Source organism: Hyperoodon ampullatus (genome assembly GCF_949752795.1).
Source record: "Hyperoodon ampullatus genome assembly, chromosome: 4".
In the NCBI taxonomy this organism is placed as follows: Eukaryota; Metazoa; Chordata; class Mammalia; order Artiodactyla; family Ziphiidae; genus Hyperoodon; species Hyperoodon ampullatus.
In genome coordinates this window covers 48,743,646-48,768,738 of record NC_136917.1, presented here as the reverse complement: position 1 = coordinate 48,768,738, position 25,093 = coordinate 48,743,646, and the positions used below count along the sequence as shown (strand labels likewise).

Here is a 25,093-nt window from a genome sequence, read left to right as displayed (position 1 = left end):
TACAGGTGAGAAATTAATGCTGAGTAAAATGAAATTTTTCAGTCAGTGCTATACAGCTGTTGAACAGTGTAGCTGGGATCTGAATAGAGATCTGTCTGACTCCAGAGCATACCTAGTGATTCTCCAAATAGGCCCTCAGCCCACTGACTCAGAATCACCCAGGGAGCAGTCTTGGATCTCATCCCTGGATTTGTCTGAGAATCTGCATTTTAACAGATCTTCATGTTTGATATCATTGTATTGTACTATAATTTGCTGCCTCCTGGAGGAAGATCTAGAGACTACCTATTCAGGGATTTGGTGACTAGATTAGATTCACTAGGGGTCATTTTGTGCATTGATATTACTTTTTATGAGTATAAACCCCCAGGTAGATGATTGCCAGACTAATTTCTTTTTCTTTTTTTTTTAGTATGTTTTTTTTTGTTTGTTTGTTTTTATAAATTTATTTATTTATTTATTTTTGGCTGTGTTGGGTCTTTGGTGCTGTGCGCAGGCTTTCTCTAGTTGAGGCGAGCGGGGGCTACTCTTTGTTGCGGTGCACAGGCTTCTCATTGCGGTGGCTTCTCTTGTTGCGGAGCATGGGCTCTAGGCACGTGGGCTTCAGTTGTTGTGGCACGTGGGCTCAGTAGTTGTGGCTCGCGGGCTCTAGAGCACAGGCTCAGTAGTTGTAGCGCACAGGCTTAGTTGCTCTGCGGCATGTGGGATCTTCCCAGGTCAGGGCTTGAACCCGTGTCCCTTGCATTGGCAGGCAGATTCTTAACCACTGCACCACCAGGGAAACCCCAGACTAATTTCTTGACACAAACTTGGTTATGGTGTATGGGGGTGGAGGGGGAGGAGTAACTGCTTTTTCTTCACCACATAGCTCTTTTTTTAAAAAAGATTTTTTGTATTATATATTTTTAAAATTTATTTATTTTATTTATTCTTTTTTTGTCTTTTGTTTATTTTTTTGGCTGCGTTGCGTCTTCATTGCTGCGCGCGGGTGTTCTCTAGTTGCAGTGAGCAGGGGCTACTCTTCATTGCGGTGCGCTGGCTTTTCACTGTGGTGGCTTCTCTCGTTGTGGAGCACGGGCTCTAGGCGCACAGGCTTCAGTAGTTGTGGCTCGTGGGCTCTAGAGCGCAGGTTCAGTAGCTGTGGCGCACGGGCTTAGCTGCTCTGTGGCATGTGGGATCTTTCCTGACCAGGGCTCAAACCCATGTCCCCTGCATTGGCAGGCGGATTCTTTCTTTCTTTCTCTCCCTCCCTCCCTCCCTCCCTCCCTCACCTTGGGTCTTCGTTGCTGTGTGCGGGCTTTTCTCTAGTTGCAATGAGTGGGGGCTACTCTTTGCTGTGGTGCTGGACTTCTCATTGCAGTGGCTTCTCTTGTTGTGGAGCACGGGCTCTAGGCGCGTGGGCTTCAGTAGTTGTAGCATGCGGGCTCAGTAGTTGTGGCTCGCAGGCTCTAGAGCGCAGGCTCAGTAGTTGTGGCACACGGTCTTAGTTTCTCCACAGCATGTGGGATCTTCCCAGACCAGGGATCGAACCTGTGTCCCCTGCATTGGCAGGCAGATTCTTAACCACTGCGCCACCAGGTAAGCCCTTTACCACATAGCTCTTAAATTATTATTCGTCCATTCACTCAACAAATATTTGTTAAGCACTTATTAGGTGCTCTACATATTTCAAGGTACTGGGGATACAACTGTGAACTGTATTAATTATTAAAATTAATAATAGGCTCAGAAATGAGGTGAGCACTGGCCATAAAATTATTGCTTTGAACTAGCTCCTAAGAGCTCTTAGCAAGGAAATAAATTTGGGGGTCATGTGGTATTTTATTTTATTATTATTTTTTAATGATATTCATTCATTTAGCAAGTATATTTATTTATTTATTTATTTATTTATTAGATGTTGGGGTAGGAGTTTATTAATTTATTTATTTTTGCTGTGTTGGGTCTTCGTTTCTGTACGAGGGCTTTCTCTAGTTGTGGTAAGCGGGGGCCACTCTTCATCGCTGTGCGTGAGCCTCTCACTATCGCGGCCTCTCTTGTTGCAGAGCACAGGCTCCAGATGCTCAGGCTCAGTAGTTGTGGCTCACGGGCCTAGTTGCTCCACGGCATGTGGGATCCTCCCAGACCAGGGCTTGAACCCGTGTTGCCTGCATTAGCAGGCAGATTCTCAACCACTGCGCCACCAGGGAAGCCCTCATGTGGTATTTTAGAAGAGATCTAAGCTTGGAAATTGGAAGATGAGGACTGAGAATCTGGTCCTACCAGTTGAGCAAGTGACTAAACTTTGATGTTTTTCATACTGGAGAATAGGAATTCATACTCTGATTCTCAGATTTACTGAGGAGGCAAGTGGGAGATGTAGATGAAATCTTTTTTAAAATTTTATTAAAAATTTTTTTCTTTCTGTTTTTGGTTTTTTTATTTAGATGAAATCTTTTTTTTTTGCGGTAGGCGGGCCTCTCACTGTTGTGGCCTCTCCCCTTGCGGAGCACAGGCTCCGGAGCACAGGCTCAGTGGCCATGGCTCACAGGCCCAGCCGCTCTGCGGCATGTGGGATCCTCCCAGACCGGGGCACGAACCTGTGTCCCCTGCATCGGCAGGCGGACTCTCAACCACTGCGCCACCAGGGAAGCCCTAGATGAAATCTTTTTGAAAGCAGTGAATTACTATGCAAGGAACTATTTAATTATTTTACCATGGTTTACATTAAGCTATGTTCCTCTTGGGTATTTTATTATTTTGTCTTATGTTGGGCTTTATACAAGAAAAGGTATATCGTAGTGCTTATACTACTGATATAAGCCTTGTGGTAGTTCTTCTTTTTGCATCACAGAAATAAATGGGCATTGTTAATCATTTGTGATAAATGGAAAACAAGGAATATTTTTTTTTGACTTCATTATATTAACTTGAAACTTCACCTGTTTGTTCATTTCAATAAACATAGATCTGTAACCATACATAGCAAGTGGGAGGCATTGTGTTAGGTTCTGGGTTATGTAGACACGAGGATGACTTGGTGTCTGCCCTAAAGTGATACTCTCGTTTGAGACACATGTAAACTTGAGTGCTAAATAGCTATATGTCATGTGTTGGGGAAGCATAGCCTAAGAAGTTTCAGCCCCCTTCTCCTACGTCATTTGAGGTGGGACTTAAAAGATTAGAAAAAGGACCAAGATAGATGGAGATAGAAGGGAAAGACATCCCCGACTGAAGGAACGACATGAGCAAGGGCCCCAAAGGGCAAAGGATGCTTATTAGTATTTTCATGGACTGGTGATTGGAACACTGGTGCATGAAAAGAAGCAAGAGAAAGGCAGTTGCAGGCTTATTCACAGAGAGAAGACTATACTAAAGTTATTTGACTATATTTCAGTAGGAGGTGGAGAGCCATTGCAGATTTTTGAAGAGTGTATCCAAATGGTTTGACGCCTTGTTGTTAACAAATGCTTCTTTTGAAGAAGAGGCAACATGGGATGGTGGTTAAAAATATTGGTTCAATTCAGTGTTTAAGGCTGAAGTATGTCTGCAACTTTCAAATAGTTGAGGGGAAAAAAAAAAAAACCCAAACAGACCAACCTGAGTGTATGAAGAGTGCAGAAGTAGTGCAGATGTAGCAAAACATTAACAATTGGTATATTGTTAAATGGGTAAATTGTGAATAAGGTGTTCCATGTATCATTCTTTCAACTCTTCTGAATCTTTGAAAAGTTTCAAATAAGCAATCCAGAGACAGAGAGTAGGTTTGAATCAGACAGGTCTTGATTCTCGTCATGGTTCTACTGCTTATAAGCTGTGTGAGTACTGGAAAATTATTTCTGAACTATATAGTCCACACCTATTCCAGCCTAGTTTAACTGGAATTTTCCACTTAGGAGAAGAGATTTTTTTGGTAGATGACTTGTTCACATTAATATTAGGTTAATGCTAAGACTTCTCGGGACTTCCCTGGTGGCGCAGTGGTTGAGAGTCCGCCTGCTGATGCAGGGGACACGGGAAGATCCCACGTGCCTCAGAGCAGCTAAGCCCTTGCACCACATCTACTGAGCCCGCCTGCCACAACTACTGAAACCCGCGCACCTAGAGCCCGTGCTCCGCAGCAAGAGAAACCACCGCAATGAGAAGCCTGCGCACCGCAATGGAGAGCAGCCCCTGCTCGCTGCAACTAGGGAAAGCCTGCGCGCAGCAACAAAGACCCAGTGCAGCCAAAAAAAAAAAAAAACTTCTCAAGTTTTCCGCAAACCTTAGATCGAGGTTATTTTATATAGTAGCTGTTTATATCCCCTTCTCTGTCTTCTTTTGGATTATTTAGTATTTTCTGTAATTCCATTTTATCTCCATTGTTTATTAGCCATAACTCTTCATTATTAATGAGATTGCATTAGAATTTATAGTATGCATCTTTTTAAATTTTTATTTATTTATTTATTTGTGGCTGCGTTGGATATTCATTGCTGCGTGCAGGCTTTCTCTTTCTCTAGTTGCAGCGAGCAGGGGCTACTCTTCGTTGCGGTGCGCGGGCTTCTCATTGTGGTGGCTTCTCTTGTTGTGGAACACAGGCTCTAGGCACATGGGCTTCAGTAGTTGTGGCATGCAGACTCAGTAGTTGTAGCTCACAGGCTCCGTAGTTGTGGCACATGGGCTTAGTTGCTCCGTGACATGTGGGATCTTCCCTGACCAGGGCTCAAACCCGTGTCCCCTGCATTGGCAGGCAGATTCTTAAACACTGTGCCACCAGGGAAGTCCCAATATAGTAGACATCTTTAACTATCACAGTTTGCCTTCAAGTGATATTATACCATTTCATGTATAGTGTAAGAACCTTGCAATACTATGCTTTCTCTCCTGGCTTTGTGTATGTTAAAATATATATAACATAACATTGGCCATTTTAACCATTTTAAAGGTACAGTTCAGTAGCATTAAGTACATTCTCAATGTTGTGTAACCATCACTACTATCTATTCCCAAAACTTGAAACAGCAACTCTGTAACCATTAAGCAATAACTCTCCATTCCTCCCAGTCCCTGGTAACCTCTAATCTATTTTCTGTCTCTATAAAAATAATTTGCCTATTCTAGATATTTAATATAAGTGGAATTATATAATATTTGTCCTTTTGTGTCTGGCTTCTTTCACTCATCTGTGTTGTAGATGAAGAGTATCAGAACTTCATTTCTTTTATTTATTTCTTTTTAAATATTTATTTATTTATTTGGCTGCGTTGGGTCTTTAGTTGTGGCATGCGGGATCTTTTTTAGTTGCGGCATGTGGGATCTAATTCCTTGACCAGGGATTGAACCCGGGCCCCCTGCATTGGGAGCACGGAGTCTTAACCACTGGACCATCAGGGAAATCCCTGAACTTCATTTCTTTCAAATGGCTAAATAATATTTCATTGTGTGGCTTAGACCATAATTTTTTTTCCATTCATCTGTTGATGGATACTTGGGTTGTTTCCACCTTTTTTTTTTTTTTTTTTTTTTTGTTACGCGGGCCTCTCACTGTTGTGGCCTCTCCCCTTGCGGAGCACAGGCTCCGGACGCACAGGCTCAGCGGCCATGGCTCACGGGCCCAGCCGCTCCGCAGCATGTGGGATCTTCCCGGACCGGGGCACGAACTCGTGTCCCCTGCGTCGGCAGGCGGACGGACTCTCAACCACTGCGCCACCAGGGAAGCCCTGTTTCCACCTTTTGACTATTGTGAATAATACTGTTATGAATGTTTGTGTACAAGTATTTGTTTGATCCCTGTTTTCAGTTCTTTTGGGGATATACCTAAGAGTGTAATTGCTGGGTCATATAGTAATTCCGTTTAACTGCTTGAGGAACTACCAAACTGTTTTCTACAGTGTTTGTACCATTTTACATTCCCAGCGCAATGTATTAATTATCTTTCAAATTTTTTTTGTTAAAATAACTTTTAAAAATAAAAACCACTCTATCCATCAACAGAAGACTTTTTTTTTTTTTGAGGTTTTCAAATGTACTTTATTTCTTCAATCACGCCATATTTTAATGGGTACATAATGCTTTTACTTGGCATCAATTATGAGTTGATTTTGAAACAATTCAGTATTAAACCAGCTGGGATGATCACTGTTCTCTCCATTCCTTTGGGGTGACTCTGCCAACAGGGGACAGGTTCCATTCTATTCCAATTTGTGTTGCTGTATATGCCCATACAGCAACACAGAAAGTGGCTCCACTTGCTAATACAGCATTACCATATTTGTCATGGAAATCAGATGCCCGCTTCTGGTGGCTCTGCCTTGCCATTGTTTGCGGAATTCTTCGAACTCTGAGACGACTTAGTGCGTTTTTGGCCAAGGGAAACATCGTGAAGCTGAAGACAAAACGGCGGCAACTGCAGTTGCTGACTTCTTGCAATTTCACCTCTAGTACCCTTGCAAAGCGCCCTGAGAAAAACAACAGAAGACTTATTAAGTGCCTCCTGGGTGCCCAGTTCTATGCAGGGTGTTGTGAGAGTTCACAAGAAGCATAAAATATCTCCTTGAATAATTTTTAATCTAGTTGGGAAGATAAAGCATACATTCATCTGACATTGAGCATTTAAACAATGGGAATTCAGAGAAAAACGAGATACTATTTATGTGCTGATGACCTATATACTCTTCCCCTCCCCATTTATTATTTCAATTTTGGCTTCTCTCCTATGCTTGACACCCCCATTTCTAATTGCTTACTGGACATTCTCATTTGGATATCTAATAGAGATCTCAAACCTATGAAATGTAAGTCAAACTTTTTTGTTGCCTCTTATCTTTCCATTTCCTCCTCCATATTCTCGTGCACTATCCTTTTGTGTGGTCCACCTCAGAATTCATGTTAGACGTGTCCATCTCCTTTAAGCACCATCTCGTGTCTCATTGCACCACTGAAATGTCAAACCTCCATTCCTGCCTTGTCTCGGAATTTATGCCTTTGTCAGCCATAGTTTACAGGATGAAGTCCAGGCTGACAAGGATTACATAAGAAACTGACCTTTCACTCGATCTTTTTTAAAATTTTATTTTTGGCTGCGTTGGGTCTTCATTGCTGCGTGCAGGCTCTCTTTAGTTGCGGCGAGCGGGGGCTACTCTTCGTTGTGGTGAGCGGGCTTCTCATTGCGGTGGCTTCTCTTGCTGCAGAGCATGGGCTCTAGGCACGCAGGCTTCAGTAGTTGCAGCCTGCGGGCTCAGTAGTTGCGGCACACGGGCTCTAGGGTGCAGGCTCAGTAGTTGTGGCGCACAGGTTTAGTTGCTCCACAGCAAGTGGGATCTTCCCAGACCAGGGATTGAACCCCTGTCCCCTGCATTGGCAGGTGGATTCTTAACTACTGCGCCACCAGGGAAGTCCCTCACTCCAGTCTTACCTCATGTAATTTCACCCCAGGAATCTGGCAATCTAGGTGACTTCTTCCTGGGTCTTGGGTTTTCCTGGGACCCTTCACTTGCCTGAGTTTCCTTTCTTTTCTTACTTTGCAACTTCCACACATTGGCCTACAGCCTATTCTCTGCTCTCTCAGAGTATGCCAAACCTCTGTTATGGCACTTAGAACGTTATAGTTTATCTGCTTATAAATCTGTCTTAACCCACTGATTGTGGGTAGAAACTGGGTTTCTTACTCATTATCATAAGAATTTACTGATCTCCTACTATGTGCTAAGCATTGTTCTTGGTACTGGGGATAAAGTAGATATGAGAAAGACTATAAATAATAGTTTTTAAAAAGTTTAAATACATAATATAATTTCAAAAGTCTCTATGAAAGTGCTGTGAAGAAAATAAAGCCAGATGAGGGTTTAGGGAATGATGGAGGGGCAGTATTATTTTATTTGGGATGGTCAAGGAAGGCCATTCTATGGAGAGGATATATAAGCTGAGGCATGAAGGATGAGAAAAGGCCTGCAGAGATCTGAGGGTGTGATTGTTCCAGGCAGAGAACTTGAGCAAGTGCAAAGAACCTAAGAAGGGAATCAACTTGCCATGTTCCAAGAACAGCAAGAAGGCCAGTAGGAAATGAGGGTGGAGAGGTGGGCAGGGTTCAGATATTATAAGCTACTGGAGTAGCCCACGTGAGATCTGATGGTGGAGGGTAGTGAGAAGTGATTGGATTCCAGATACTTTGGTCAGTGGGGAGAGGATGGATATATTACTCAAGGTAGAGAAGACAGGACTTACTGATGGACTGTATGTGGGAGTTCGGGGGGGATAAGGAAAAGAAATGTTGACTCCTAGATTTGTAGTCTAGGTTCTGATGCATTGTGTCTAGCACAGTGGTTAGCTTACAGTAATAAGCAGGCCAGTACCCAGTCTCTAGGAGCTCACATAGAAGGTTAACCAATCCATCCTTGGAAGGCTTGTTGGCACTTCACAGATCAAAGATGGGTCTGAATTTTCACCTCTGGTAGGGGGCAGTCCTCTCACAGTATTAACTTCCTAGTCTAGGGCAAAGGAACAGTGGCCTGGGCTCCAGCCGTCCTGGTTGCAGGCACCTGCAAGTGGGATGGTGATGGATACAGAAGTCTTTGCTCATCCTTAGCTTCCCGGACCTTACAATGCTGTTATCTTCCCTGAACTTGTCTGACAACAGTGAGTTGGAGGATCAGATGGGACAGTGTAAATGGAGACTCTGTCTTGGTTTTACCTGTTTATGGTTTAGGTTTTTTTTCTAAAATAATCTTAGGGACTTCCCTGGTGGCACAGTGGTTAAGAATCCACCTGCCAATGCAGGGGATACGGGTTCGATCCCTGTTCCGGGAAGATCCCACATGCCGCAGAGCAACTAAGCCCGTGCACCACAACTACTGAGCTTGCGCTTTAGAGCCCATGAGCCACAACTACTGAAGCCTGCGCACCTAGAGCCTGTGCTCCACAGCAAGAGAAGTCACTGCAATGAGAGAAGCCCGCACACCTCAACAAAGAGTAGCCCCCGCTCGCCGCAACTAGAGAAAGCCCGCGCGCAGCAACGAAGACACAATGCAGCCTAAAATAAATAAATAAAAGTAAATAAATAAATTTATAAAAATAAAAAAATCTTAAACTAATTTTTATTCATAAAGGGCAAAAAAGGAAAATATTACTTGCTTGCTTGAAAAAGAATTGAATAACGTAACAGACCAGAAGATGTAATAAGATAATTATTGTCAAATGAGTGATACAGTAAGTGATTTTCTTGAAAACCTTCAGCGCCTATGCACTGTCTGCAGGTGAAAGTCTACTTTTCTTAACCTGGCATAAAAGCCTTCCAGAATCTCCCCTAGGTACCTTTGCCACTTTCTCTCTTATTGATCTCCCATATGCATCTGGTGCTCTAAACGTATCATACTATTTCTCATTCTTTCCCTCCAACCCCAGAACTATTGCTATTTGTGTTTTCTTTTCCCTCCTCCATTTTCCAAGTCCTTCCCTCATTCTTTCATCTCCGACCCAGACTTCAGATCCCAGGTGAGATATGTTGTTCCCTGGAAGCCTTTCTAAACTGCTCTGTCTCTTGCAGATTTCTTCCCTGCTTAGATGCTCTGATCCCAGTAGTTGGCAGCTTCAGTTTTATTTAGCAGTGAGTTGTGGCATACATACACAGAGCAGAGCATGAATATGGAACCGTTATGTTTCAGAGGCAGACTTTACCAGGCTCTGAACACTGTTGCCTTCCAAACAGGCGTTTCAATTTCACAAATTGCAAAACTGTTTCATATGCACTATTGGTTAAAATTATATGCTGTAATTACTTACCAAAAGTAGACATTGTTTCTCTTATATCTGCAAAATTTCAAAAAGAAGTTGGCTGACCGCTGTCAGGCTTACATAGAAGGGATATCCCTCTCTTTTAGTTCAGTTCTCTTAGACTCTCAGTAATTCACACGGGAAACAGTGCCAGTGCTGCTGTTTAGTCACCAGGATAAGACAGCTTTCTAAGTAGTCACACTGAATGTGCCTAATTAAAGAAGAAAGTACAGAAATGTTTTTCCTTTTTGTGTTGCCTGAACTGCCATTATACTTTAATATATGAATATGTAAATGTATTTTTCAAATGTTTTGTTGGTTTTTTCCTCCAGTTCCTGCAAGGTAATGTGGAAGGTTCAAGTGTTTTCTTCTTGAACCTTTCTCTTCTTCACTCCCAATTATCAATGTTGATAAAGGGAGAAACTACCCTAGATGATACAGGAGAATCCTATTTTACTGAATTTCATGGAATATGTAGTATGTATGCCAACTTTCTGAAAATGGGAATCTGGCTATAGACTATATTTCAAGGATAAACACTGTAATGTCATTCTTCATGAAGCAATTGGTGAATACTGTAATTGAAAGCAGTAACAGGCTTGGGGGAATGAGAAGATTTTTGTGCAAAAAGGGATACTTGAAAAATTTGTTCCAGAGTAGATATTTCCACCTGAAAATAAATATTGCTTTGCATTCTACTTTTTCTGTATTTCAGTTATTTATTTAGCAAATATTTTCATTCCTATTTTCGAAAGCATATACTTGGACACTTCAGGGGTACAAAGATGAAACAGAATGGAGCTTGCTCTCAAGGAGCTTAATTTGTATGGAGGTCATACCTACAATTTAGTTTAAGATAATTTTTAATGTAGTTTTATATTGTTTGGGGTTTTAAAATAGGCTTGAAAAAAGGGAAAAAAAAGTAGTTTTGAGGAGAATTTTAGGGGGTGACTAGAATCAGTAAAAGACTACAGGTGGTTTTTGGATTCAGACTGATGGCTAAATCATTTCCACTTCTAGGACTGTTTGTGAGTGAATACCTAATTTTTTGAGAGCTAGAGATGGAAAAGGACTATGGCCATGAGTATAGAGAAAGGAGAGTTGGGTACAAGTTTGTAGATGTCAGTGCCAGGTCATTTTTGTTAGTAGGTAGGTGAAACTGGGATGTGTAGGATAACTGAATTTCAAAGTGTTTAGAAGTACCTGAAGTTAGAGAAAGCTAATTAGGTAGGTGATAGGAATAGTAACATGCTCAAAAAGCTATTCTTGGAGTCTTAAAATCTGGATTTTATTATCTGGCTCAGTCACTTACACAAGCTAAATGAATTACTAAATTGGTCAAGACATTTCACTTTATTATGATCTATCTACATCTTTATATTTAAAGTGGGTTTCTTATAGACAGCATATAGTTGGGTCTTATTTTTAAAATCTTATCTGGCAATCTGTTTAATTGTCATGTTTAGACTATTCACATTTAAAAAATATTTATTTATTTTATTTTTGGCTGCGTTGGGTTTTTGTTGCTGCGCGCGGGCTTTCTCTAGTTGCGGTGAGCGGGGGCTACTCTTCGTTGCAGTGCACGGGCTTCTCATTGCGGTGGCTTCTCTTGTTGTGGAACACGGGCTCTAGGCATGCAGGCTTCAGTAGTTGCAGCACGTGGGCTTCAGTAGTTGTGGCTCACGGGCTCTAGAGCGCAGGCTCGGTAGGTGCGGTGCACGGGCTTAGTTGCTCCGTGGCACGTGGGATCTTCCCGGACCAGGGATCGAACCCATGTCCCCTGCATTGGCAGGCAGATTCCCAACCACTGCGCCACCAGGGAAGCCCCGACTATTCACATTTAATGTGATTTTTTTTTATATGTTTGGATTACATTCTACCATCTTGTTAGCTATTTTCAATGTGTTCTATCTGTTTTGGGTCTCATTCTTCTTTTGAGTTAATTGAGAATTTTTTATTATTCTATTTTGTCTCCACAATTAGCTTATTATTTATATCTTTAAAAAATTTATTGGTTACCCTTGAGTTTACAATGTACATCTTTAATCAGAGCCTACCTTCAAATAGTATTATATTACTTCATATATAGTATAAGACCTTACAATTCTTAATTCCCCCTACCATTATTTGTGCTCTTGTTTTGTGCATTTTATTTTGCATGTGCTGTAAAAATGCATTTCTATTTTTGCTTTAGACAGTTTTTTTTTTTTTAGAACAATTAGATATTTTTTTTTTTAGTTAAAAATAAAAATTGTTGGGCTTCCCTGGTGGTGCAGTGGTTGAGAGTCTGCCTGCCGATGCAGGGGACACGGATTCATGCCCCGGTCCAGGAAGATCCCACATGCCGCGGAGTGGCTGGGCCTGTGAGCCATGGCCGCTGAGCCTGCGCGTCCGGAGCCTGTGCTCCACAACGGGAGAGGCCACAACAGTGAGAGGCCCGCGTACCGCAAAAAAAAAAATATATATATTGCTTTCATTTGTCCCATTTCTTAGACTTTATTTGTTGTGTACTGTGTAGACCTGAGTTTTTGTCTGGGGTGTGTGTGTGTGTGTGTGTGTGTGTGTGTGTAGTAGTGCTGGTCTGCTGTCAATAAATTCTCTTAGTGTTGGTCTGAGAAAGTTTTTATTTCTTCTTCATCCTTCAAAAAATATTTTCTCTGGGGATAGAATTCTGGGTTGACAGTTATATTTGTGTGATAAAGGTATCACTCCATCTTCTGGCTTGTATGGTTTCCAATAAGAAGTCTGCTGTAATTCATATCTTTGTTCCTGTGTATGTAGTGTGTTGTTGTTTTTTTTTTTCCCCTTTGGCTGTCTTTAGAATTTTATCTTTGTCTTTTGTTTTCAGCAGTTTGAATATGATATGTGTAGGTGTGTGGTGCTGTGTTGTTTGGTTTGATTTTGTATTTGTCCTTCTTGGTATTCTCAGAGATTCTTGGATCTATAGTTTGGTATCTGTCATTAATTTTGGAAAATTCTTGGCTATTATGTCTCCAAATATTCCTTCCACCCATTCTCTGTCTTCTCTTTTTGGGATTCTAATTATGCATAAGTTAGATTGTTGAATACATCCCACAGCTCTTGGATGTTCTCTTAAATTATTATTTTTCATTTTTTTTAATTCTGTTTTTCTGTTTTAGTTTGGGTAATTTTTATCGACCTATCTTCAATTTCATCGATTCTCTCTTTGGCTCTGTCAGGTTTGATGGTCCTGTCAGAGGCATTCTTTATCTCTGTTACCACATTTTTCACTTTTAGTATTACATTTCAGTTCTTTCTTACAGTTTCCATCATCCTGTTGTACTTTCTAGTATTAATTTTCCAGCTAGCTGCCATATAGGGCAAGATTTGAAGTTTGTTAGTTTTTTCTTATGCCTCTTTTAGGTTTGGAAAAGCCTTTTGGCCCAGAACTCACTAAGAACTATTCCAAAATAGAAGGACATAAGGAATGCACTCAAACTAGCTTGGCCTGAAAGTAGGAAGTGAGAAGAGAGTTATAGACCAGTTGCATTGAGGAATGAAGAGCTGCTGTGTGTATTCACCAATCTGATTGACTTGCCCAGGGTAAGTGGTCATCTAAATCTGTTCTTTTCTTCCTTATCTATTTAACAAGACCATCAATGTAAGTACTGTTTGTTACTCTTGTTCAGTGGGATGACCAGCTATAGCCCTTTTATCCTAAACAAAATTAATGTGGGTTACTTTTACAAATATTGTGTTCTTGAGTGGGTCGTGGGTCCTGGATTATGGCATCTTGGCAATATTAGGCTTATAGAACCTCAAAAGGGCCTATCTTTCTGTCAGTTCTGAGGCAGGAAACTACCCGAGTCCTTTGTCTAATATATTTAATCTCTTATTGGCCACAGTCATAAATTTGTTTATTCATTTATTTTTTCCTTCATTCAAACATTTTGTAAGCCTGCTATCTCAGAGTTACCGTACATTGTTGATGATTACAATGATGAACAAGATGTCCTTTCCTCCAGGACCTGGAGAGACTCTTCCTTAACTAATACAAAAGTATGGTTAGTACTGTAACGGAGGCGTGAAGTGCTATGGGACACAGATTCATTTGGGCTGGGGTCAGTGCTTTGCAGAAGAGATAGCATTTTAACTGGGTTTTAAAAATGATTGGGGTCTTGATAGAGAGTTGGATGGCCATTCTAAGCTAAGCAAACAGCCAGCGCAAAGCCACTGATTTGTGAAGTGTTTGGCAGTTTACACTCTGTTTCTCTGAAGGTCTGTTTCTTTTTCCTTCTCTTTTACTCTTATTACAAGACTTATTTTTTGTTGTCCCTCCTCTCTTTTTGCTTATTTTTACCTTCTTTGTTTTCCTGTAGTTCTTAGCGGTAGGTCTTATGGCAGTAGTTTTATAGTTTAGGACCCGGAGATGCAGGATCACCTGGATCTCCTCCTAGTTGAAGTGTTGGGCAACATTATTCCTCCATTCAGTTTATGTTTTAGAGTGTATACTTAGGATAGTAAAGCGAATCTTTCTTTGCATGAATATAGATCCTGCCCATAGGGCAGACATGACTCTATACTCGAACAAAGTAGAATAGAACAAAACCTTTCAGAGATCAGACACTTGCCCCATCAGCCTGCTGCATGCTGTTGATGTTTGTTTCCTTCAACAGTCTCTTATCAGCTTCTCTCTTTTCTTTCCTACCAAACCAGAGCATGTTGTTCAAAGACACAAATGCATTCTGTGCTGTTTTTTTTTTTTTTTCTCAAAACATATCTTTACTCTGTCACTCACATTTTCTTTCTGTTTATTTTCAACAACTAGTAGGTTATCTTAAAAAGGACCCACCCCCTGAAAAAACAAAAACAAAAACAAAGAAACCATCTTCCTTGTTTCAGGGACTTTTGCAGGTAAGGTAGGTGTCAAGGTTTGAGACCAGGTCCTCTTTTGCAGTATTCGTGGGAGTGAAAAATCTGAAAATAAGACTGTTAGTAGCATATAGAATGGAGGAGACAGGCTACCCCAATACCGTTTCTGGAGAAAAAAAATTTCAGGGTGAGCCAGGCAGAGATGGAGAAGAATCCTTGATAGTTTATACTTTTGGGAAGTCCTGTACTCAGTGAATTATTTGCTTTAACTTGGTCTGATTCTTTTTTCCTGGATCAAGACAAATGAGGCTCAACTAAGGAAAGTGAATATAAGATACTACCCCCAAGTGAACTCCTCTTAACTCTCATGAATGACAAGTAGGACTGGTAAAATGTGTGAGTACTGAGAATTACTTAATCAGTTAACCCTTGTATTTTCTCTGGGGTAGGAGGCTGAAACATCTATCTCCAGAAATGTCTTTGAAAAATAAAGAGCAAGATGACCAATACAGTCCTCCATCTAGGATCCATCTGGAGCATGAAGAGGAATCACGTAATGACTTCCAGCAATTTGAGACCAATGATCAATGCAGACCTTATCCTAGGATCCATTTGGAGCCTCAAGAGAAACCAGATACTAACTTCAAGCAACTTGTCATCAAAAAACTAGAGAAGAGTTGCCAGTGCAGTTCAGCCAAAGCCAGAAATACCATTTTCGGCTTCCTTCCTGTTTTGCAGTGGCTCCCAAAATATAATCTGAAGAAAAACATTTTAGGAGATGTGATGTCTGGCTTGATTGTGGGCATCTTATTGGTGCCCCAATCCATTGCTTATTCTCTCCTGGCTGGCCAAGAACCTGTCTATGGTCTGTACACATCTTTTTTTGCCAGCTTCATTTATTTCCTATTGGGTACCTCCCGTCACATTTCTGTGGGCATTTTTGGAGTACTGTGCCTTATGATTGGTGAAGTAGTTGACCGAGAACTATACAAAGCTGGCTATGACACTGCCTATGTTGCTCCTTCTTTAGGAGCGGTTTCAAATGAGAGCACATTATTAAGCCAGACATCAGGCAAGATATGTGACAAAAGTTGCTATGCAATTATAGTTGGCAGCACTGTAACCTTTATGGCTGGAGTTTATCAGGTAAGAAACAGTGGAATAAGTGGTTGTTTCTGGCAAAAGAAATCACTATGCATGAAATCTCAGATCTCTAAGGGAACTGAGCAATCGTAATAATTAAAGCTGTCGTTTATTGAATGCTCAGGATATGCAAGAGGTAGAGCCAAAATTTAAACCCCGGTTTGACTCCACAGGTAAGATACGGCTGCTTCTAGTTTCTCAACCCTAGGCAGCCTCTTAACCAATGAATTTCAGTCAGCCAGAATTTAATTATTTGATTGTAAAAATTCAGACCAGAAAGGGACCTCAGACCACCTAGTACAACTTCTTAATTTTGTATGTCGAGAACTATCAGATTTACTTGAAGTTATTTGTGGTTGGTTATTGGCGGAGTCAGCACTAACAGGGAAGAGGGCAACAGAATGGGGGTTGGGAGAGGAAGAGTGCAAGAGTTTTTCAAACTACAGATGACTTCACCCCTTGTTTTAGAATTGCTGCTCTAATGAGCGACTCTCACTAAAGATAGTAGTTTTCTTGGACTGCCGGGAAGGGAAGAAGTTGGGGACCACTATTTCATGCTATCAGCCAGCAGAAGGATTAGAAATGAAATTCTTTTGGGTCTCCCATAGAATCCACTAATCTGCCATTTTCATCATGTCTCTGCCTTTTGGCATTCAGGAGTCAGTGCCAACATTAAACCTCTTCTCTGTTACAGACATGTGGAACCAATATAGGAGGGGGAAGAGTAGCTCACTTTATTCGGTGCTTGGATAGAAGGAGAGGGAGAAGGGGCTGGTGTGCAGAAGAGTTGTGCTCCTCAGAGTTCATTTGTGCTTTTTTGTTAGTATGCCTCACCAAGAATGAGGAAGGGTGCAGTAGAATTTTGAGGAATTATTGGGAAGAGGAAAAAGAAAGAAAGAAAATGTTATATCTTTGAGGATATAGAATTAACATGGGAGGCAGTATGGTATAAGCACATATGCATTGGATGAAAAGAGTTTCTCAGTTTGAAGTTAGATTAAAGAATTCTATAATAATTTTTAAAGTGTGATTCTATTTTGATGTGAATCTAGTTTTTTGTTTTATCAGTTAAAACTTTACTTTTACGGTAATGATACGTAATTTAAAGAAAAATACATGTTTTTTAAATTAGAATTTTTCCAACTTGTGTTTTTATGATTTCTCATGGATCCTTGAGAAATATTTTCTTTTTCAAAGCGATCTGAACCTTATTCAAGTTTAAGAAACATTGTGCAAGAAGGTAGGAATCCTAAGCTCTTGTCTGGGCTAGTCAGTAACACTGTGACCTTGGGCAAGTTGCTTAGCCCTCTGAGTGTCAGTAAAATGAGCCCTCTCTTTGTAAAATGAGAGGATTGATAAATGATTATGTTTTTTTTCTAGCTCTGACATTCTGTGGTGCTCTGATGGTATGTCTCCATACAAAGAAATACCAGGGGAATACAGGATTTAGAAGCTCTTTTCCATTTATATTTAACACTTGTATATCCTTCCTTCCAGGTAGCGATGGGCTTCTTTCAAGTGGGCTTTGTTTCAGTTTACCTCTCAGATGCCTTGCTGAGTGGATTTGTCACTGGTGCCTCCTTCACAGTTCTTACATCTCAGGCCAAGTATCTCCTTGGACTCAGCCTTCCTCGGAGTAGTGGCGTGGGATCACTCATCACTACTTGGATACATATCTTCAGAAACATCCATAAGACCAATATCTGTGATCTCATCACCAGCCTTTTGTGCCTTTTGGTTCTTTTGCCAACCAAAGAACTCAATGAGCGCTTCAAGTCCAAACTTAAGGCACCTATTCCTACTGAACTCTTTGTTGTTGTGGCAGCCACATTAGCCTCTCATTTTGGAAAACTAAATGAGAAATACAATACCAGTATTGCTGGACATATTCCCACTGGGTTTCTGCCACCCAAAGCACCGAACTGGAACTTAATTCCTAATGTGGCTGTAGATGCAATAGCTATTTCTATCATTGGGTTCGCTATTACTGTATCACTTTCTGAGATGTTTGCCAAGAAACATGGCTACACAGTCAAAGCTAATCAGGAAATGTATGCCATCGGCTTTTGCAATATCATTCCTTCCTTCTTCCGCTGCTTTGCTACTAGTGCAGCTCTTGCAAAGACATTGGTTAAAGAATCCACAGGCTGTCAAAGTCAGATTTCTGGTGTGGTGACAGCTCTGGTTCTTTTGTTGGTCCTCTTGGTAATAGCTCCTTTATTCTATTCCCTTCAGAAAAGTGTCCTTGGTGTGATCACTATTGTAAATCTCCGGGGAGCCTTACGTAAATTTAAGGATCTGCCCGAGATGTGGAGGATTAGCAGAATGGACACAGTTATCTGGCTTGTTACTATGCTGTCCTCTGCACTGATAAGTACTGAAATAGGCCTGCTTGTTGGGGTTTGTTTTTCTATGTTTTGTGTCATCCTTCGCACTCAGAAGCCAAAGACTTCATTGCTTGGTGTGGTGGAAGAGTCTGAAATCTTTGAATCCATGTCTGCCTACAAGAACCTTCAGGCTAAGTCAGGCATCAAGATTTTCCGCTTTGTAGCCCCTCTCTACTACATAAACAAAGAATATTTTAAATCTTCCTTATACAAAAAAACTGTCAACCCAGTCTTAGTAAAGGCAGCTCAGAAGAAGGCAGCAAAGAAAAAGATCAAAAAGGAAACAGCAACTCTCAGTGGAATCCGGGATGAAGTTTCAGTGCAACTTTCCCATGATCCCTTAGAGTTCCATACCATAGTGGTTGACTGTAGTGCAATGCAATTTTTAGATACAGCAGGGATCCACACACTGAAAGAAGTTCGCAGAGATTATGAAGCCATTGGCATCCAGGTTCTGCTGGCTCAGTGCAATCCCTCTGTGAGGGATTCGCTGGCCCGGGGAGAGTACTGCAAAAAGGAAGAAGAAAACCTTCTCTTTTATAGTATATATGAAGCAATGGCTTTTGCAGAAGACTCTCAAAATCAGAAAGATATATATGTTCCCAATGGTCTGAGTTTTTCCAGTGACTGACTGAGAAAGTAAATAGAAGGAAGAATACTGTCTAGCCCCAGAGGTTAAAATTTCAAGTTTTTTAACATTTTATACTATGGAACTGGAAATTGTTGCACACTAGAAATTTTAACCTTTTGGCTCGACAGAATTCTTCCTTTGAAACTGATGGACTTTGTAGATACACAGATGCAGCAGAGCTTTTAGTTAGGCAGAATCAAAAAGAAGAAAATATTGTGCTTTGAAGCTTTCTTGCAAATATGAGATATTCTTGGAATTAAATAAATATCTATTGAATTGAACTGTAAAGTAGCCCCAAAACTTAATTACCATCCTGTTTTAGGAGATCTGCATCTGGACCGTTCCTTCTCCAGGAGGTAAAGGGCTAAAGTTGGCATTTACATGAGAAGTGCTGGAGGCTGTTTGGCATGGCTCTTTGGAGAGGGAGTAGAAAGGAAGTAGGGAGAGAATGTTGTGTGTGCTCTCCTAACCGCAGGTCAAGAGGCTTCTGGGGTACAGGGTAGTAACTAGACAAGCTTGTTCTCACTTGTAATTCTCTATTCCCTGGCTTTGCCCCCCAGATGGCAGTCAGATCTCTGGCTTTTAATAAGAAAGCACCATTTCTCTCGGGCACAGTCTTATCAGGAGTCTGATGGCTGAGCAGGTTTGTGAAATCCTACCAGCCAGCCCCATATTATACAGAACGCTCTTGGTGATACATTTGATGTTTTTAGTCAGCCTTTTTGTTTAGGGTAAGTAGGTAAGAAAAGAGCTCTTCATAATCAGCCAACATAATGAGAATCCCCTCTGTCTCTTCTGTGATCCCTATCTGTCCCTGTTTCTGAGTATTTCTCTACCATTAAGCTCTGTTTTAACTTTCAGTCATTTAGTGTGTTTCCCATGGAATCTGTCCTAAACTGCTATGTCTGATTACCAGTGAGTGACGAGATTGCCAGAGAAAAGGCAAAATGCTAACTCAGCAATTTTATGTAGCCTTTTAAATGAGCTTGAGGCAAACTGTTCAGGACAAATTACAAAAAGGAATGATTGACAGCTTCCCTTAAGACTTTGTTTATTTAGCAGTGAATTTTTTTTTCTTTCCCATTGTATTTTAGCAAGGGTCAGCTGGGAATTGACAGTCTTTCTCATATTTGAGAAGCTGCTATTCATCTTTACTCTGCAAGAAAAATTTATTATAACCAATGGAAAAGAATGCATAGAAGTGATAAGAGTGCTTCCAAAAGAACATCAATAATTGTAGATGTTTTAGTGAAACAAAGCTAATGCTTACTGCCATGTACCCTATTGATGTACAATAAATATGGATGACAGTGACAGCGTTTAACTCTTTAGGCCACCTCAAACTATTATGTAAGAGAGTTTAGAAGCATCACACTTATACAACCTAAGTTCTGTGGGTGTATTATTTATGATAGCTGGTCACAGGTTTTGGCCCAGAAGTACTTCCTTTTGAAAAGCAAGTATGTCTGACATTGAAAGCTTATAGTTCTGTATCTGTACTTTTAAGGGTGAGGGAAAAAAAACAGGTTTTCCAAAGTTAGGACTAGGAGACTAGTTGATGTGAACTTGAAACACTTAGCACACCATTTTAAACAAACAAGATAAAAATTGCAAAAGTGAAAAACCATTTTTAACCCACTCCTACATTCTAAACAGTTTAAATATTTATAAGAAGCAAAGCCTATGTGTAGGGCATCTATTGGAGTGGAAGACTTTGAACCATCTTTCTTGCTGGCTCCATAAACTCCAAGTGTTGCTTTTCTTTTGGTAGAGCTCTGCCCATCAGTTTACATGAAAAATGCCTTTCTGTTATTAAAACAAAGCAGCTTTCTTAGGAGCTAGATTTCTGTCTTTGAGGGGATTGACATCATGATTAAATGTAATAGTGTCCTGAGTTTTAACATCTTTTTAGAACTTAAGTCTAGAATTTCAGAAATGTTAACTGTTGTTTGTATTCGTGTCTTTTGCTTATTGTTTGTAGCCAGTATTTGCTGTTTCTCTCCAGTCTTATGAATAGTAATAGTAAAATCAGAGTGTCTTGGTTGTCATTTGTTTTCAACCCCTCTTGTACCTCCCCAAGCCAGGTTTGAATCGAGATCATTGTAGATATCCAATGCCATGTGACAGAGTAATGAGTACATGTTCAAGACGACTCTATAATTTAGCAAACCCTACCACAGCAAAACAAAACAAACAAAAAAAACCCATAGAATTTGGAAAATCTCTTAAAAGAACAGAGTAACAGGGTTTGTCTTTTACCTGCCTTTTCTGTCCATAATGTGGATATAAGCAATTCTGGAACTTTATGCAGTTAGCAGATTCTTGAATTGTGTTCTGGTTTGTTCTTCTCCCACCTACCCAAACAAACAAGAGATTCTGCTTTTTTTTTTGTGGTATGCAGGCCTCTCACTGTTGTGGCCTCTCCCGTTGCGGAGCACAGGCTCCGGACACGCAGGCCCAGCGGCCATGGCTCACGGGCCCAGCTGCTTTGCGGCACATGGGATCTTCCCAGGCCGGAGCACGAACCCGTGTCCCCTGCATTGGCAGGCGGACTGTCAACCACTGCGCCACCAGGGAAGCCCCGAGATTCTGCTTTTGAAAGCCATTTGTAAAAATATTTAAGGTATCACTAGAATTTAAATCTTACCTTCTCTGCTTGGTTTGAAGTCTGCCTATACTTACATGTTCAGATTTTTTGATTGCTGGTATTTAAAGGAATCAAACCTGAAACCAAAATCTAATTCACCAATAAAACTAATATTTTTTGTTTGCTTTCTTACTCAAGGGTTTGGACTTTAATTCATTAGGTGATATTTTACACACTTTACTGATACGAAGATATCATGCTTACTCTAAACTTTAGAGTCTAAATGAAGCATATTTTCATTGCTTATTGATAAATGTACAAAATTCTGAATATCTTAAAATGGTCGTTTAATTGAAATATGTGTACACTCTTGATGGTTAAAACAACCAGAGGGGTGGAGTGGGCCAGTGCACTGAGAGACTAAGGGTAACATTCAAGAGAGAGATGAAGGGAATAGACCATTGCAAACACTGTCTCTGACCAAACAAGGGATAAAAGAGAGGGACTCAGTTGAATAGGATCCAATCCCTGGTTAGCCACGCACAACAGTAGGAAGACCAGGATTAAGAGCCACACCTTAGTTTGAAAGCAAGCTCAGAACTGGATTCTGCTTCCAGAAGAGGAGGGCCAGATTCACCAAAGCTGAAAGAGCTGGTAGCCAAGGTTGGGGCCAAAGCCCGGGTTGACTTACTCCAGAGCGCTAGACTGAGTGACTGTAGCCTCTGATGGTAGTAAAATTGACAGATGCCTAGTTGACTTTTTTTTTTTTTTTTTTAAGAAGGATCAAAGGAAAACACAATTTGGCTAGTCTGACTTAGCTTTTAAACGTTAGTAGACTGAAGCCAAAATTTGTTGGTAAATTTACAGCATGGTAAATGGTGATCTTTGAACTGTGTCAGGGTGTCAGATGAGTTCATTAGGCTATTCTAATGCTAATGACCACATTTTAACAAGAACAGTGATTCTCTGCATGGGTATTCTCAGTAATTTGTCATTTAAGATCACACAGTCTGGGTGTTAGCCTGGATCTTAATATAAAAGTAAGAAAAGTGTTACAGTGAATTTCTTGGGAACTTAAATTGAGCCTAGAAGTTATAATGATAAATTCAAGCTTTGTGATCCTTATTAATGTTCTTAATGAATTGTTTTCCTCTCTATGTTGCTATAGATGAGCCATAACTTCAATGTAGACAATACCTCAAATACTTCCTGAGGACCTATGCAGGAGTCTAGGGCCCTGGGCCAGGTGCTGGCACTACAGTACTAAATCCAGTAGGTGGGCTATATGCTAACTCTTTTAGTAACACATGGCGACACTTGGAGGTGCTTTATGGAGGGACTAAGCTGAGCCTGGACTGAGGTCTGAGCAGGAGGCAGGCAGCTGAGGCAAACAAGGATGCCCCTGGTCTATTCAAGGAATGATTGCACAGTGACAAGGTAAGAATCCAATCAATAGGATTTAGACTTTGCTTAATTTTTCTGTTCTTTAATGTTTCTCTTCTTTTTCTTCTACGGTTTTATCTGTTCTAGTGATGCCTTATTTGAAACTGGGCTTTAAGAACTGCAAAAAAGGAAGAAATTGGATCTAGAAGGCTTTTAGGCTCTGAACTAATTTGGCTTTTTTTTTTTTTTTTTTTTTGGTGGAAGGATTTTAGGTAATCATGAGTGGAATCATTCATTTGAGTGCTAATAGCAAGAATGAAAATTATAATGCAATAGGCCAAAATAATATACCAGCTAGTTTGTTATCATAGCCTATTATTAAAGTAAAATACTATTGAAATACTGTAAGTATACAATTTTAGGGTTTTTTTTTTAATGTTAGTAACTTTAGAAATGGAGAATTTAGATGTAGGAGTGGGGGAAATTTATTTTTATAAGGTTATTTTTATCCTGACAAGGACTATTTTTTAAAAAAGGGTTTTGCACCTGAAATTTTAAAGTAAACATGTTAAATACAGTTATACCAAATAGTGGATTTTTTGGCGTGTATTTTATTTTTCTCCTAGTGATATAAAATAGGAAGGAGATATTGAATTATGAAAACTGGAATAATGAAGGCCACTAAATGCTTTTATTGGAGCTACCATGTTTGTAAATCTACGCTGGAACATTGTATAACCTTTCTTGGATTTGAATTATGGATCCAAAATTGGCCAAATAATTATAATTTATTAAAAATACCAGTGACAGAATTTCTAACTGAAGGTTTTTACTTGGCAAACAGACAAGCAGCCTTAGCCAGAAAGGATTTTTAACTGCAGTTTTAAGAAACTTCTTTTAGGGAGGTTCTTTTCCCACAGCCCATTCCCCATCCCTAAAATAATAAGTTACTTGGAATGAAACTGCTCTTGCCTTTTCAATTCAAATCAGTTGGGAAGTTACTGTTTGAGTTCTGATGCTGCTATGATTTCTCAAAAATTAGTGTGAACAAACCAGTCTGTATAAAACGCTACCATTTTTGGTCTCCTCTGCAATTTTGTATACAAATCAAGACAATATCAGGGTGAGAGGTGAATGAACTTAAAATCTCAGTCTTGTTTATTCACTAAAAAAGTATACTGCCTTTTTTTTCCAATTTATTCAAGGCTAATGACTTTTGGGAATATGTTTCATACCATGTATATCTTTTTAAATTAAAGCAAGTGCCTTGATGCTATTCCACATAAATCTTGCTTAACCCTCTATGGGATGAGGATGAGTTATTGATGGATTACAGCCTATTGCAGGAGAGAGGGAATTGGTTAATAGCAGATCCTTTTCATCTGGGATCTATTTGTGATGTTTATTATATAAGATCCTATATGTGTTTTGATCTAGAGGCGTCATTTCATTTGTCTGCTAATAAATTGTTATGCTAATAAAATACTACTGTGTATAAATTATTCAAGTGCAAGGGGGGAGGGTTTCTAACTAAGAAACACATTCAGGTCACCAGCGAGCTTTACAATACCATCTCTTTACATTTGGAGGGTGATTCAGTCATTCATTTTCCCCATCAGACAAAAGTATCTGTCCTTACAGAAAGTCTTAAAGCATAAAGAAACCCAGTTCTTTCCTTTTTGCTTTGGGGTCCTGAGTGAGTCAGTTAACCCTTTGGGGACTTAATTTTTCCATCGGTGAAAGTGGGAAGAGAACTAGATTGCTCGAAGACCCTTCAAGTTCTTATGTTGCATGACTCCTATTCCATACTGTGTTGAAATCAGAAAACCCAAATCTGGCTTATGTTTTACTACTGTCCTAACACTGAATTTTGAGCCACAATTTTCCCCATCAGTACATTGAGGCTAACACCTTATACCAGCTAAGTGAGAGAAGTGGGCGTGCAGCTCCTAACTGGAGCACACGGCTTTGTAAGGACTAATCAGCACCACCCCCGCCCGCACCCCCGCACCCCCGCACCCCCTCCCCGCCCCACACCTGCCGAGAGCCTCTCTCGAATGTCCTTCCTCCCTCTTCTGCTTCTCAACTCTGTAGAAGTGGGAGTGTGAGTATAGGCTTAAGGATAGTTTTCAGTCTTCCTTTTGCAGTACTTCTGTAACCCTGATCATTCTGCCTCTAACCTCATCCTTACCCACAGAGTGAAGGAGGGTGCACCCATTCTGTCTGCATGCAGCATCTGGGATCCAGAGCCCCTGAAGCGCCTCACACACTCATTCTCTAGCATCTCCTCCAACCAACTTGGAGGATTGTGCTATCCCATCTGTCCTTTCAATGCTTATGTCCTTGGCCTTGTCTCTCATATAGCACTACTGCTTAAGGTTTTAATTTTCAGATCCAGTT

General features: G+C 40.5%; 2 protein-coding genes across 2 annotated transcripts; one reads left to right on the top strand and one right to left on the bottom strand.

Annotated features, from left to right (window-relative positions):
- Positions 1–5,971: 5,971 nt before the first annotated feature.
- Positions 5,972–6,393, bottom strand: LOC307051942 (cytochrome c oxidase subunit 7B, mitochondrial-like). Its single transcript, XM_079702596.1, has one exon. The coding sequence runs from the start codon at positions 6,337–6,339 to the stop codon at positions 6,097–6,099; it is 243 nt and encodes an 80-aa protein (XP_079558722.1). The 5' UTR covers positions 6,340–6,393; the 3' UTR covers positions 5,972–6,096.
- An 8,643-nt stretch (positions 6,394–15,036) lies between these two features.
- Positions 15,037–18,723, top strand: SLC26A2 (solute carrier family 26 member 2; the record flags this gene model as incomplete). Its single annotated transcript, XM_079704079.1, has 2 exons — positions 15,037–15,708; positions 17,203–18,723. 2 exons carry the CDS (start codon positions 15,037–15,039, stop codon positions 18,721–18,723), a joined length of 2,193 nt encoding a protein of 730 aa, XP_079560205.1.
- Positions 18,724–25,093: the final 6,370 nt, after the last annotated feature.